Source organism: Cornus florida, unplaced genomic scaffold (genome assembly GCF_030987335.1).
Source record: "Cornus florida cultivar Cherokee Brave unplaced genomic scaffold, ASM3098733v1 CherokeeBrave_3.0.0_Hap2_Chr02, whole genome shotgun sequence".
In the NCBI taxonomy this organism is placed as follows: domain Eukaryota; kingdom Viridiplantae; phylum Streptophyta; class Magnoliopsida; order Cornales; family Cornaceae; genus Cornus; species Cornus florida.
This window is the reverse complement of record NW_026775572.1, coordinates 20,527,152-20,539,600: the sequence shown is the minus strand read 5'-3', so window position 1 is coordinate 20,539,600 and position 12,449 is coordinate 20,527,152. Positions and strand designations below refer to the sequence as shown.

General features: G+C 33.7%; 2 protein-coding genes across 3 annotated transcripts; one reads left to right on the top strand and one right to left on the bottom strand.

Moving 5' to 3' along the window:
- Positions 1-11: 11 nt before the first annotated feature.
- LOC132294142 (small ribosomal subunit protein uS14-like) lies at positions 12-2,590 on the bottom strand. Its single transcript, XM_059791893.1, has 3 exons — positions 2,432-2,590; positions 680-779; positions 12-408 (listed from the first exon to the last, which is right to left on the bottom strand). The coding sequence occupies exons 1-3, from the start codon at positions 2,491-2,493 to the stop codon at positions 400-402; spliced, it is 171 nt and encodes a 56-aa protein (XP_059647876.1). The 5' UTR covers positions 2,494-2,590; the 3' UTR covers positions 12-399.
- A 3,482-nt stretch (positions 2,591-6,072) lies between these two features.
- On the top strand, positions 6,073-8,418 carry LOC132294141 (uncharacterized). 2 transcript variants are annotated; one of them, XM_059791892.1, is made up of 2 exons: positions 6,073-6,268; positions 6,796-8,418. In XM_059791892.1, the coding sequence occupies exon 2, from the start codon at positions 6,910-6,912 to the stop codon at positions 7,939-7,941; it is 1,032 nt and encodes a 343-aa protein (XP_059647875.1). In that variant the 5' UTR covers positions 6,073-6,268; positions 6,796-6,909; the 3' UTR covers positions 7,942-8,418. The 2 variants fall into 2 exon arrangements, with proteins under 2 accessions (XP_059647875.1, XP_059647874.1); XM_059791891.1 differs by having other exon boundaries at positions 6,772-8,418.
- The last annotated feature ends 4,031 nt before the right edge of the window (positions 8,419-12,449 follow it).

Below are 12,449 nucleotides of genomic sequence, written 5' to 3'. Positions count from 1 at the left end.
ACAAAATACAGTTTGTACGAGGAAGGGAAGATTGTCAATAAGCTTTTAAACTGATATTACAAATTAGCAACCAATGCCACAAACTAGGCTGCAGTTGTTGGACAATTGCCTTCAGTTTTCCTACCGGGGCAGCCACCACTAACAATGGTGTCTACACAACATGAGCTTCTGGAAGCATTGTGTTGATTACAAGAAGTGATAACAAGACCAATTAGAAAAGCAGGAGCATGTGATTTCAAAATAAGTGAGGATAGCAAATTTTAAGCCACCCAATAAGTTGTAGTTCAATGTAAAGCTAATATTGGTTGTCTACAAAGACAGAACAAGAAGAGTCATGAAGTTCCTTTAATTGTAGAAATTCAAAACCTCTTCTCTTGTGGAATGGCCAGCATAAATTCCCTAGCGATACTGCAAAAACAAGACAAGTTAAAGACAGTGAATGGCCATTCTGAATCATAAACAGAGATTCACATGATTAATACAGCAACCATGAACTCTAAAAATAAGACGATGGAAACAAAAACCAATAATACTTAAAGTGGAGCCATCAAGTTTTCAGCTAAAGTAAACCCAACAATCAAAGAACAAAACATAAGATGGGGAGTAAACTATAAAAGATACACAACAAAAACCAGAAGTAATCTTTCAGAAAAAGTTTATGTGCAAATTAGAGAATTACCTTAATGAAGCCAATCGCCTTGGCGTTACTGTGGAAGCACTGTCTGCAGCACATAAGGCCGTACTTTCGGATCAACCCATGAGGATTCCCACAGACACGGCTGCCAAAGGAACGAATACATCCAATAATCAGCAATAGTTAGTGATCTACTTTCATAAAACCACTTCCAATGTAAAAAATAATAAATAAATCTAAGGGCATTACCACAAGCACAAAATATAACCATATTTCTCTCAAATATTTACAGAATCTCATACAATCCAAAAAAAACCAAATATTTAATTCAAATGAAGTCTCTTTCAAGTAAACGGACTAGCACAATAATATTTAGGAGAAAAGGAAAAAAGCTCCAGAAAGAAATCAATGAAAATCATAAACTGCAATATGAAGTAATTAAATATAGTTTCAAAGATAAAGAAGCAATGGTGAAGTTGGATACCGTGATAACAAAACATTCTTTTGCATCTACTGAAGCACTTGAAATTTTTCTAAACACCTTCAAACAAAACCCATTCCATTCATGAATGTAATCCTCTTAAAATAATTTCAGAAAATGGGACCATTTGTTAGATCATCTAATACAAAAGTTGGCAATGAATCCACGGATCTATGAGAACTTCAGAATTATTTCCTAATTAATAAAGCCAAAAAAAATTCAAAAACAGAATAATTACATTCAGTGGAAATCTATAAATAATAAATAACAAAAAATCTTTAAATATCTGTTTGGCTGCTGAGAGAAATTATGGAAAAGAAATCAAATTGAATTTGGTTTTATCTAATAAAATCCATCCATTTAGGGGGAAAAAAAATAATAATTAAGTTGAATCCCATTGCTTCTATTATTTAGAACTGACTCCCAATAGTATATACCCGGTTCAACTAACATGCTACATAAGATCACATTCTCAATAACTAATAATTGAAGAGACACGTATTAGCATTCCTAAGCAGAAACAACTCAATACAACTAAAATAAAATAGAGTTAAAGAGAGCAATAATGAAAACATATATATTAAATAAAATAGAAAAGGAAAATAATAATAATAAACTTGTGGACAATTCAAATTCAAGATGACTTTTCTCTAACAGAAAAAAAAAAAAAAAAAAAACAAAACAAAACAAAAGTTCTCTCACCCACCACAACCATGGCATCTTTAACCTGATACTACATTGTGCATCAATGATCCCTTTAAAAAAATGCAAAATTTCCACCAATTTTCCAGTTTATGTTTCTAAATCTATCATGCTAACAATAACTTTGAGGTTAAAACAATTGAAAAGAACATTGATATATTGGAAGTAAAGCTTATCTTCATCAATGTTGAATTATTATTGATTGATAGTTACAAGTATCCAGAACAAAGCTTACATTTCTTGTTGCTCAAATTCTAATATCTCCCTATCGTTCAAATTCTAAAACACCTCCATCACAAGTTTCCGTCTTCAACACAGTCGAGTAGAATCAAATCGTTTAAAAAAAAAAATTATATTTTGTGTTCTACCAATAACTCACTCTCTTATAAATATAAGGAGAGAGAGACTATCAGAAGCTCAAAACATAAATTTCAACAGTGATTAGCATTTATGAATATTAATAGCCACTAAAGCCTTATTAGGTAGCTCAGTAAGTGTTCTTTGCACAAGCCTGACAAGGCAACCATTAGATTCTACAGTCAAGTTCTTCTATTTTCCTTCATATTCTCGGCAACCAAACACCAACATAATATGGAAAAGGTGAGAAATTATACCAGGTTCGAGATCCAGGACCGTAGTTCTTGGGATGTGAATTCCATACGTTCGAGTGCCCCATCTTTTGGTGCTCAACCCAATCGAAACGGCAAAGCTACAATGGCCGGAGAAATCGCAATGGCTTTAGAAAAATACAAATTAGGGTAAGTTTTGGTATTTATAGGAGTATGGTGTGCCAAAAACCCTACCTTTATTTCCCATGTAAAATTACCATGGCCTCCTTTGGAGTTCTACATACTTGCAAGAAGAGCAACGACATCTCCAAAATTTGGGTCTCCAAATTTGTCATGCCACCATTTTTTAATAGTTTCGTTAACATTTTTAAGAACTATGTCAATATTTTGTACTCTTTAAATTTTACCATGGCTGGTGCTCTAATGTTTTGGCTCTCCAGAAATTGAAATATTTTTATATTTTTAATAAATTATTATTATTATTTTAACTTTTTCCTAACTGCTGTAAGAGTTATGCCATACAAAAAGTATTAAACAATATAATATTTATTATGGATTAGAAAAATTAAAACAATACAATACTATATGAATTTTTTTAGAAAAAATTATAATAATAATAATACAATACCATTATTAAAATCAACTAAGAAAAAATAACATATACTTTTTTCCTTTTTTTAAAGAACATTCATATGGCACAATCATATGCAATAATTTTTTTTCTATTTAAAAAGCACTTCTCTTTTTTATTTTTTACTTTTTTTGCTCAAAAAAGCTTTTAAGGCACTATTTGTGCCAGTCAAACAGTGCCTTAACGGCTCTTTTGTTCAATTATGTAGAGGGGAAAAAAAGAAAAAAAAGAGAGCCAAAAAATAGGTTTCTGAAATATGTATTCCAACCAAACATGCCCTTAATCCAATTCTAGGCTAAGGGCTACAGTGATTTGGACTTAAAACAATTATAAAAAAAAAGTAGGTGGGCCGGCACAAGGCAGGCCCGCGATCACCAATTGGGTCACTGTTTTCGGCTACTCATTTCGCGACCCAAAATTTGGGCCCACCAATTGGAGACTCTATTACCTGGCTAAATTAGGTCGAGAACCTCTAAAACTTGCAGCAATGGACTTGCTCTAACAAATTTGATACAAAATTAACAAATTTGAGTTAATCTTGATTATATGTCATAATACTTTAACTAGTTTAGTTAATGATATCATATTCTTATTTTACAGCTTAACTCTTTTATCTCAATCAAATATTTTTAATTAATTGTTTTATAATTTTTTAAGTTCAATCTGATTAAAAAGGAAACCAATATTTATTGTGAACAGTTAAAGCAAGTGGACTATGGGCTTAAATAAAGGAAAATGAAAACATATAAACCCCACTCATAGTGGCCCATAGTTGGGAAAAAGGTCTGGGTTATTCTAAAAGTACCATTGACACATTTGATAGGGTAAAGTGTCAAAAAAACTCCAGAATTTTACTCTCTTTCAAAAAAAAATCTCCTAAACTTTTATTTTTATAAAAAAATCCCCTAAACTATTCAATTTTTTGCAAAAAAATCCAAGTGACATAATATTGTATATAATTTTTTTAAAAATGAGCGACAAAATACTATTTTTTTATATTGAATACTGTATATGTCATTTTTTATAAATTATATTAAGAAAGTGATATTGGCGCTCAAAATAATATTTTGTCACTCTACTTTATTACTAGTAAAATAAAATATAAAAAAAGCCCCAGTATCATTACAAACCTCTGCAATTTTTCCTTTTTCTGATCGGTAATTCCTGATTCTTTTTCTTAGTCATATTTTCATTGTGCAAGGAGCATCCCATAGATTGGGATGTTTTGTTCTCAAACAGGTCTTATCGAAAAAATTGTATCATGTCTTCAGGGAGGATTTAGAAATTCATATGAGGGAACAGTGGGGGCAATTTCAAAATTTTATTGGCATAACTAAACAAGATGTGTTTGTGTCAAAGTGTGGTTGGAGAATGGAAAAATGAATGGAAGAGAAAGGGAGATGGATGAATGAGGCATTCATAGGGAAAGGAAGATGTCACTTCCATTTTTTGTTTGATTGAATGAAATGGATGGTAGAAAGAACGGATGGGATGATAACTTTTTTTGTCACCTCTATTTTATTTTATTTTTTATTTTTTGGAAAAAAAAGGAAAGAGTGTTTTATATTCTTTTACCAATATATACTCACTTTATAAAATTATAAAAGGTACATCTATTTAATTTTTTTTGAAGAAATTGATATTTGCAGGTTTTTATTAATTTTATCTCTCATCTCTTCCCCTAAAATTGGAAGGATAGAAAAACATAAAGAAATGAGGGATGAAACATCCTCCTTGTTTCCTCCCTCTCTTCCCTTCCCTCAAACAAAACACAAAAAAAATTTATTCATCCTTCTTTTCTTCTATCCATCGTCAATCTTTCCCTCCAACCAAACATATAGTAAAGGGTTACGTCTGAGTTTCCATTTCCATGTCCGACACTTGCTCCTCTATTAGTTGGAAATATATGAAATATATATATAAATATATATCCTTTTTTTTTTGGTCCCGAAAGGTGAAGCTAAATATATTATAGGAAAATGTACACGACCTTTGGCCCAAACCACCCTAACAAATCTTGGGGAAGCACAGAGAAGCCCACAATAACTTACAATTAACATCATGCCTTGGTCCAAGGTCCAGCCCTTAAATGTGAAGAGGCATGACCTAAGTCACGTAAAGCAGGAGCGGGAGTGAGAGTGAATTCGAAAGCGGGAGCATAAGAGAAGCATAATTAAGTCATAAATAATGAAAATTTGAGAAAAGAGCGCGTGCAGGTCATAAAAGGAAGAGCGTGAGAGCCCGTTGAGAAGAATTATGTGACTTATGATATAACAACTTTTATTGAAGAAAATGTACATATTGACTCCAACACACCTTTTTCTTAGAAAAAAGTCTAAATTCTACTAGAAAATTTTAAATTTTTTTTTTTTTGGAATTGTAAGTATGATGTATTTATATTTTATATTATCACGTGACTGATTTTAAATCTTCATATTGAGTTTCACACAAGGCAGGGGAGAGATCCCTTTGAGGCTCATTTTTTGACACAACGAAAAGACACAATTCTACTATATAATTTAAGTTTTTTTTATAAAAAAAATACTTAAACATTTTTTTAAAGAGTAACAATACTTACACCTAACATTTATAATAAATTGTCTAACCTAATAATTTTTAATTGGTTATTTATGCCAAATACAACTAAGTGGAGGGTTCTACTTACTTATTTATTATATAATTGGCCAATTAAAAGAATAAATCTAATAATCCACTTCAAAGATTGGTACAAGAATCATTTTCCATTTTAGAAAGTCACTCTTGAAGGTATAAATAACATTGGTTGAGAAATAAGAGTGAAGATTACTTGTCTTTTAAAATCAATTTTTTGATTTTTTTTAAAGAAATCCATATGTATTTCAGTGACTCAAAATTTTTTAATTTTATTTTATTTTTTTTTCTAAATCACTCATTTTGTGAATATATCAGTTTTTGTGCGGTATAAATAAAATTACAAAACAAATTGGGGGCCATGGCGCCATAACATTGCCAATATGTCCTTAAACAAAAATGGCCATCCTCCTTCATATACAGAGTCCATGTTACTCCGCACGTGTGTAAGGACGATGTTTGAAAGGCCAATCTTCTCAGTTCACACCTTAAAGCCAATGTTTTATGACTCCGTTAACGTTAATAGCATCCGAAAATAAAGGAAAAAAAAAAAACAACAAAACATCGATCGAACAGGCAATTAGGGCAGAAAAATTACATCGAAGTGAAAGGGCAATTCATCATCAACATTCTCGAATCAGGTGAATATACATACTTATATATATATATCTATATCTATATCTATATCTGCCCTATTCGATAGTTCAATTCGCTTATTGGGTTTTTGCGAAGAGTCGATTTCAATTGCTTTCAGGATCACACTATTGACTTTCCCCAAATTTGTTCGATTTTTAGTTTCCGTAGCTTTCTCTCTCTACTTGTTTCTTTGTATACCTTATTCGATTGCTCATTCTGTTTTTTGGGATTTTGTTTCTTATTGAATTGTCAATTGGGTTTTCAATTTCTTTCCTTAATCAATGCTTGAGCTTCTGGGTTTTGCTTAATTTCTACTTCCGATACTTTCTCTCTTTGATTCTTGATATTGCATGAAAAATCCATCTTTCTTGTGTAATTTCTACATGGACTGAATTAATCACTATTCAATTCGAATCTGTATTTGCTCAATTTCTAGTGGAATTTGTTTAAAATTCAAAGTTTATGCATTGTAACTATGTGTTCTTGTAATTGTTTTGAAATCATACAGGTGAAATTGATTTCTGGAAATTAGGTTTTCCTTGTCAGGTTAAAAATTGTGCTTTTCCGCGCGTAGATTTTGCTGGAAGTTTGCTGGAAGTTTTAGGGTGTTTGATATTGGTGAATGTCAGGTAGTTGGAAATAAAAAATGGCGGCCAATCAACATTATACCCGAATTGACACTTTAGATCTGAAAGATCTCATATACCAAAAGATTGGGCATCAGAGAGCTGATAAATACTTTGGTCAGCTCAGAAGATTTCTTAATTTCAAGGTTACCAAGAATGAGTTTGACAAATTTTGCATTCAAACACTTGGGAGAGAGAATATCTCTCTTCACAATCGTCTTATTCGATCTCTTCTTAAGAATTCCTGTCTTTCTAAGGTGCCTCCATTGAAAGCTCCTCAAAATGGTAAAGTGGTGAATGGTTATCAGAGAAATTGTCTTCAGTCCATTTATGGTGATGTCTTTCCTCTTTCTCCTCGGAAGGGTAGGTCACCAGTAAACAGGGATAGGAAGTTCCGAGACCGTCCCAGTCCTCTCGGGCCACTCGGAAAGTCACATAGTGTTACGAGTGACGAAGTGGTTCCAAGAGCACAAGAGCAGCAAAGTGCGACGGAGCTGCATTCTCTTGGTAGCAGGCCCCCTGTTGAAGTTGCATCTGTGGAAGATGGAGAAGAGGTTGAACAAATTGCTGGAAGCCCATGTGTCCAAAGCAGGAGCCCGGTTACAGCTCCTCTCGGTATTTCCATGAATGTGGGTGGTGCTTGTAAGGCTCTTTGCAATGGATCTGTATATAAGTTTCATCCTGAGACTTGTCAGAACATTGGTGAGTTACCTAATACTGCATCTTTAAGAACGCGTTTAGAGCGGAAGTTGGAGGAGGAGGGCCTTAGCATCTCAGCGGATTGTGCCAACCTGTTAAATAATGGTTTGGATGTGTTTCTGAAGAGATTGATTGAACCTTGTATCGGACTAGCTGGGTCAAGGTCTTCAAAAGAGGAGATCGTACCTGGTTCAAATAGGATGCTACCTGGGAGATATATGCAAAGACCATCCAAGTCCATTGACGCATCTTTTTTGGATTTTCGTGTTGTGATGGAGTCAAATCCTCATATACTTGGCAAAGATTGGCCAATGCAGCTTGAGAAAATCTGTTCTCGTGCATCTGAGGAATAAGAACCTAATTGGCATCTTCAATCCATAAGTTGAATTTGGGTGGGATCATGGGACTTGAGTTCAAAGTACATATAAAGCGTTGAAGATTCTCTCTGACATGAATCCTGACCTTCACTGCTGTGCAGTATTCACAAACATTGCCGAAGGGAACAAGTTGTGACTACTATAGGAAGTTTTGAATTAGTTGTGTAGGTTGCATTTAGATGTCATCATTGATTATTGTTGGGTATTGGAACTTGTTTATACTGTCACATACACCTTTTGATGCAATTCAAAATCACCCCACAATATTTCTAAGTTCCAACACTAATTTTCTATTGCGACCTTGTTGTTTCTTATTATCATGTTTTGCATGAAATAAATCATTATAAAGTTCCAAATTGGTTACAGTGACTAGAAATGTCTATTATAATTTGTATGGAACTTGATGTTGCAGTTTGCATCAACTATTCTTATTGGTGGTATTTTGTTGAACTATTTTTCCTCTGTCACCATGAGCATATCAATCCATTCATTCTGTATCAGTTGGAACTTGGAAGTTCCTTTTCTAAAATGGACTTAGTTGCTTTTCTGTTAATTAAGACGATATGACCATACATGTATTCCTCGTCTCCTTGAGATAATTCTTCACTATAGATGTGATGTACTCGTGTCCTGATATTGCTAGAACTACCTGTTTTTTAAGTTGAAGTTCAGTAAGGAACGTTACTGATGGAGGACTTCAGTTTTTTCTTATTGGTGAAATACACTTCAGACAGTAGTTGCAAAGGGATTGCACACCATCAAAGGTCAGTTTGCTTCTGATTCTGTCAAGCTTTTCTATAATTTAATGTGCTGCTACATCACTTTTGCTCTCAATTTTCATTTTCGGGAAGAAATTGGATGAATTTTCTGCAAGTGCAAAGGTGCTAGATAATTCTTTCTTTTCTTGCAGATGTGATGTACTCAGAATGCAATACCTCTATTGCTAGTCAAGTTTGTGGATGGCTGAAACCAAAACTAAAGGGATGCACAAATTGCTACATGCTCTGGAATTCCACCTTAAATGGCACATTTACTCGTACTGTAAAAAAGTTTCTTCTTTTATAGCGAAAGGAGTGATCTTTGATTTGGTTCAGGTGTTAGAAGCTTTTTATTTATTTATTTATTTATTTGATAAGTAGTTCAGGTGTTAGAAGCTTAGAATTACATTTTGTTGATTTTTGCATTTTTTTCTTTTGCTCTTCACCGTGATTCAAGCAGACCCCAAAAGTATTCATACTGATAATTCTAAGTTTTTTTTTTTTTTGAATGGCCCTGCTAAATGTAGAAATATGTGATGTTGCATTGAACCATCACAGGACTACATGCTACTTGTTATGTGACTATTTTCAGTTTTCCTCCAAACTGCAAAATAAAATTCCTCTAACCTCACGTTTGCTACCATTTGTTGTAATGGCTCCACCAAAAATGTCAAAACTGGTACATTTTTATGCTAATGAATCTCAAATGACTCGAGTAACCATAATTGAGAGCAGAAAATAGGTGGATACTGAACGTGTAGGTATTGTGTATTTGCGCCTCAGTTTATGTATCAAGGATACTTGGGCCTTGCTTGGAACACTTTTTTTGGAAACTAAGTTACATGAGTTAGAGATTTTAGAGAACTGATAAAAGGTGTTTTGGGAGTTTTGTAAACAAGGCGCTGGGAATTTAGAAAACACGGAGAACTGATGGGCTACTTAAATCTGATGGACTACTTAAAACGTACGGACATCCACCGCGGTAAACCCCATCGTTCAAAACATCTCTCATTGTCTCTTTTCTCAACCGCACAGGTCTCATTCTCTCTCTAACAGAACATAGCTCAGCTCTCTCTTTCCAGATATCTTCGTCGATTAGGTCTCAACATCTTCTCCGGATTTCTCACTCATTTGTTGGGCTAACGATCGACTGGAAAAAGGGTCACAATCGACTGGTTTGAAGACACTGTTTGGTAATCCATCTCTCTCTCTCTCTCTCTCTCTAACATTATGTGGGTTTTCTTGGTTGGATGGATTTGATTTGTAGAATTTGTGGTGGATTTGTTTGGTTGGATGGATTTGGTTGTGGAATTTGTTGTGGATTTGTTTGGTTGGACGGATTTGATTGTCTGGTGTGTTTTTCAATTTCATGGATTTATTTGGTTTTCTTTGCTTTGTTTCAAATGTGGTGTTGGGTCCTCATTTGATATCTGCTAATTTCTTTTTGGTTTATTTGCTTTTGATCTTCATGGTTGGGTCATGGAAGATGTTCATGATTTTGTTTAATTGCCTGATCACCGAAAGATAGATTTTCATGATTTGGCTTGTTTGCTTGGTTGGTGCATCGTTTTAAAATTGGAAAGTGAATCACTTGAATTCATATACATTGATATATGCACTGAGAGAGAGATGTAGATCTACATTAATAAATCCAAATTTATACTGTGTTCTTTATACATGTGTCCTTAATGGGAGAAGTAAAATCTATTGTTAATTGTTCTATTGATCAACTTAGTAGCATAAGTAACACAACTTGATTAGTTGTAGCAGAAAACATTATTATAGCAATGAACTTGATTAGGCCTAACTCTTGCTAGGGCCAAGATGACATGGGAAATTTCCAAATGCAGGCCAGGATGACATGTATGAAGCATTAAAATTCTCCTTTCCAAGGACAATTAACAGGCTAAGAAGAATATAGTTCACTTAGAATTTGAGTTAGTTTATATGAGAAGAACTATTAGATGATAGCTCAGGGCGACAATGATTGAGCAAGAAAATGGTGTTTTTTTAAAAAGAACATTCCGCCATCGGAATGGAGGAGCCTTTCACTCATATTATATAGCTGCTGGGAAAGGTAATGAAGATGAAAGGGGAGGGCTGTTGCATGATTTGACTATTATACCTTTTGAAATTGCCATTTGTCTTGTATAATATATTTAAAGTCTTTTTTAAAATTAGACCATGGACTTTTCCATGGTATTTTTGTTCTTAGCAATGGTGCTATATCAGGTTTTTATTGTAGATTTTGGTTCTGCGTTCATTCGTTGTCTCAAAATATATATGTTAGTTAATGATTGTATTGATTGATTTGGTACTTTGTACGTGCAGACTTAGTTGACAGTAATGTGACTTGTTATTGTGTCATTGCAAATTTTGGTGGAATGCTATTATAATGTATCAATCAGGAATGTGTTCATTGGGAATTGCTGTTGTTTTGAAGACAAAATCCATCTTTATAATGGATATATACCGAAGGAGTCATGGCCACAAATTGTAGGAAAGACCTGACAAGATTGGTTTAGGTTGATTCAATGTGACATCAATAAATAAACTGGAATAAGTCTGAAACTATTAGTATAAAAGATACAGTATTATTTTGCTTGCTTGGCTGGATTTTAGGTTGACAAAATCCATCTTTGCTTTGGTACATAAAAGAAATTATTTTGCTTGCTAGTCAATGTAAATCTTGTTATCACAGCCTATTTTTGTACTGGCGACTCACCTTTTGTGTATCTTGTTTTTGTAGAATGAACATGATAAAATCCGGGAACTATTCCAGCACCTTGCCATCAAGAAAAAGTGAGCTGCAACCTATGAAAGGCATTTGGAATTGATTTTTGAGCACAATCAGAGTCTATAAAGGAAGATCCAAGACTTTTTTTTTGATGGAGTCTAGAGAGCAGCAAAGCCATAGATAGTTTTGACATTTTTCAGGGCTTTTTTTTTTAAAAAAAAATTTTTTTTTTTCGGAATGGGGTATGCAAAATGCTGTTGGACGTGGTGAGGATTATTATAGTTATAGCTTTGGATAGGATGGGATGGTCAAGTCACTGTATATCATTGGTTTTAGCTTTTACATCAAGTGATAAGATGAATTGTGTATTACTTTGAGCTATGTATGAGGCTCTCATAAAACTAAACTTGGTCGTATGCCTCAAAAGAAGCTTACATTTTGCACCAACTTAGGACAGCCCAAAGTCTGAATGCAGAGCTCTGTGTATCTCACGCTTGTTATAAGTATTGCATTAGTGGACTTGGGGAAAAGGTTCTTTGCAATTGTACATAACATCTCAAAAGAAAATAAATAAGAGTGATGTGCAATTTTATTTATTTTTTAATTCAGAAAACTATTTTCACTAGATAAAATCAAGCAAACTGTTTTGTAGTTTTTGTAACCAATCAGATTTTCAAGCTCAAAAAACTAAAAATTGTTCTTAGTTTTGATTATTCGAAAACTAAAACCTGAAAACTAATCCAAGTAAGTTCAGTGTTAATCTGTAGCATTTAGTTATTTATGTCAAACTAGCGGGTTTGACCAACTACAACCTCAACCTCATGTCACATTGCAGCGGGTCTTGGCGCAACGTAAGATGTTGTGGACTGAAGATGGATTGAAGGTCATAAGTTCAAAACACAAGAAACAACCTCTCCCAATCCGAAGGTAAGGCTCGAAGAGCCTGACACAGCTTCTTCCCCACAGGAGGGTTATTATTGTGCAAAATT

Excerpts from the sequence above, each read along its gene's own strand:
- LOC132294142 (XM_059791893.1), bottom strand. The coding sequence starts at position 2,493 with ATGGGGCACTCGAACGTATGGAATTCACATCCCAAGAACTACGGTCCT. Across the intron at positions 780-2,431 it reads GGTCCTGGATCTCGAACCTG|CCGTGTCTGTGGGAATCCTC; the intron begins GTATAATTTCTC and ends TTCCTTTGGCAG.
- LOC132294141 (XM_059791892.1), top strand. The coding sequence starts at position 6,910 with ATGGCGGCCAATCAACATTATACCCGAATTGACACTTTAGATCTGAAA.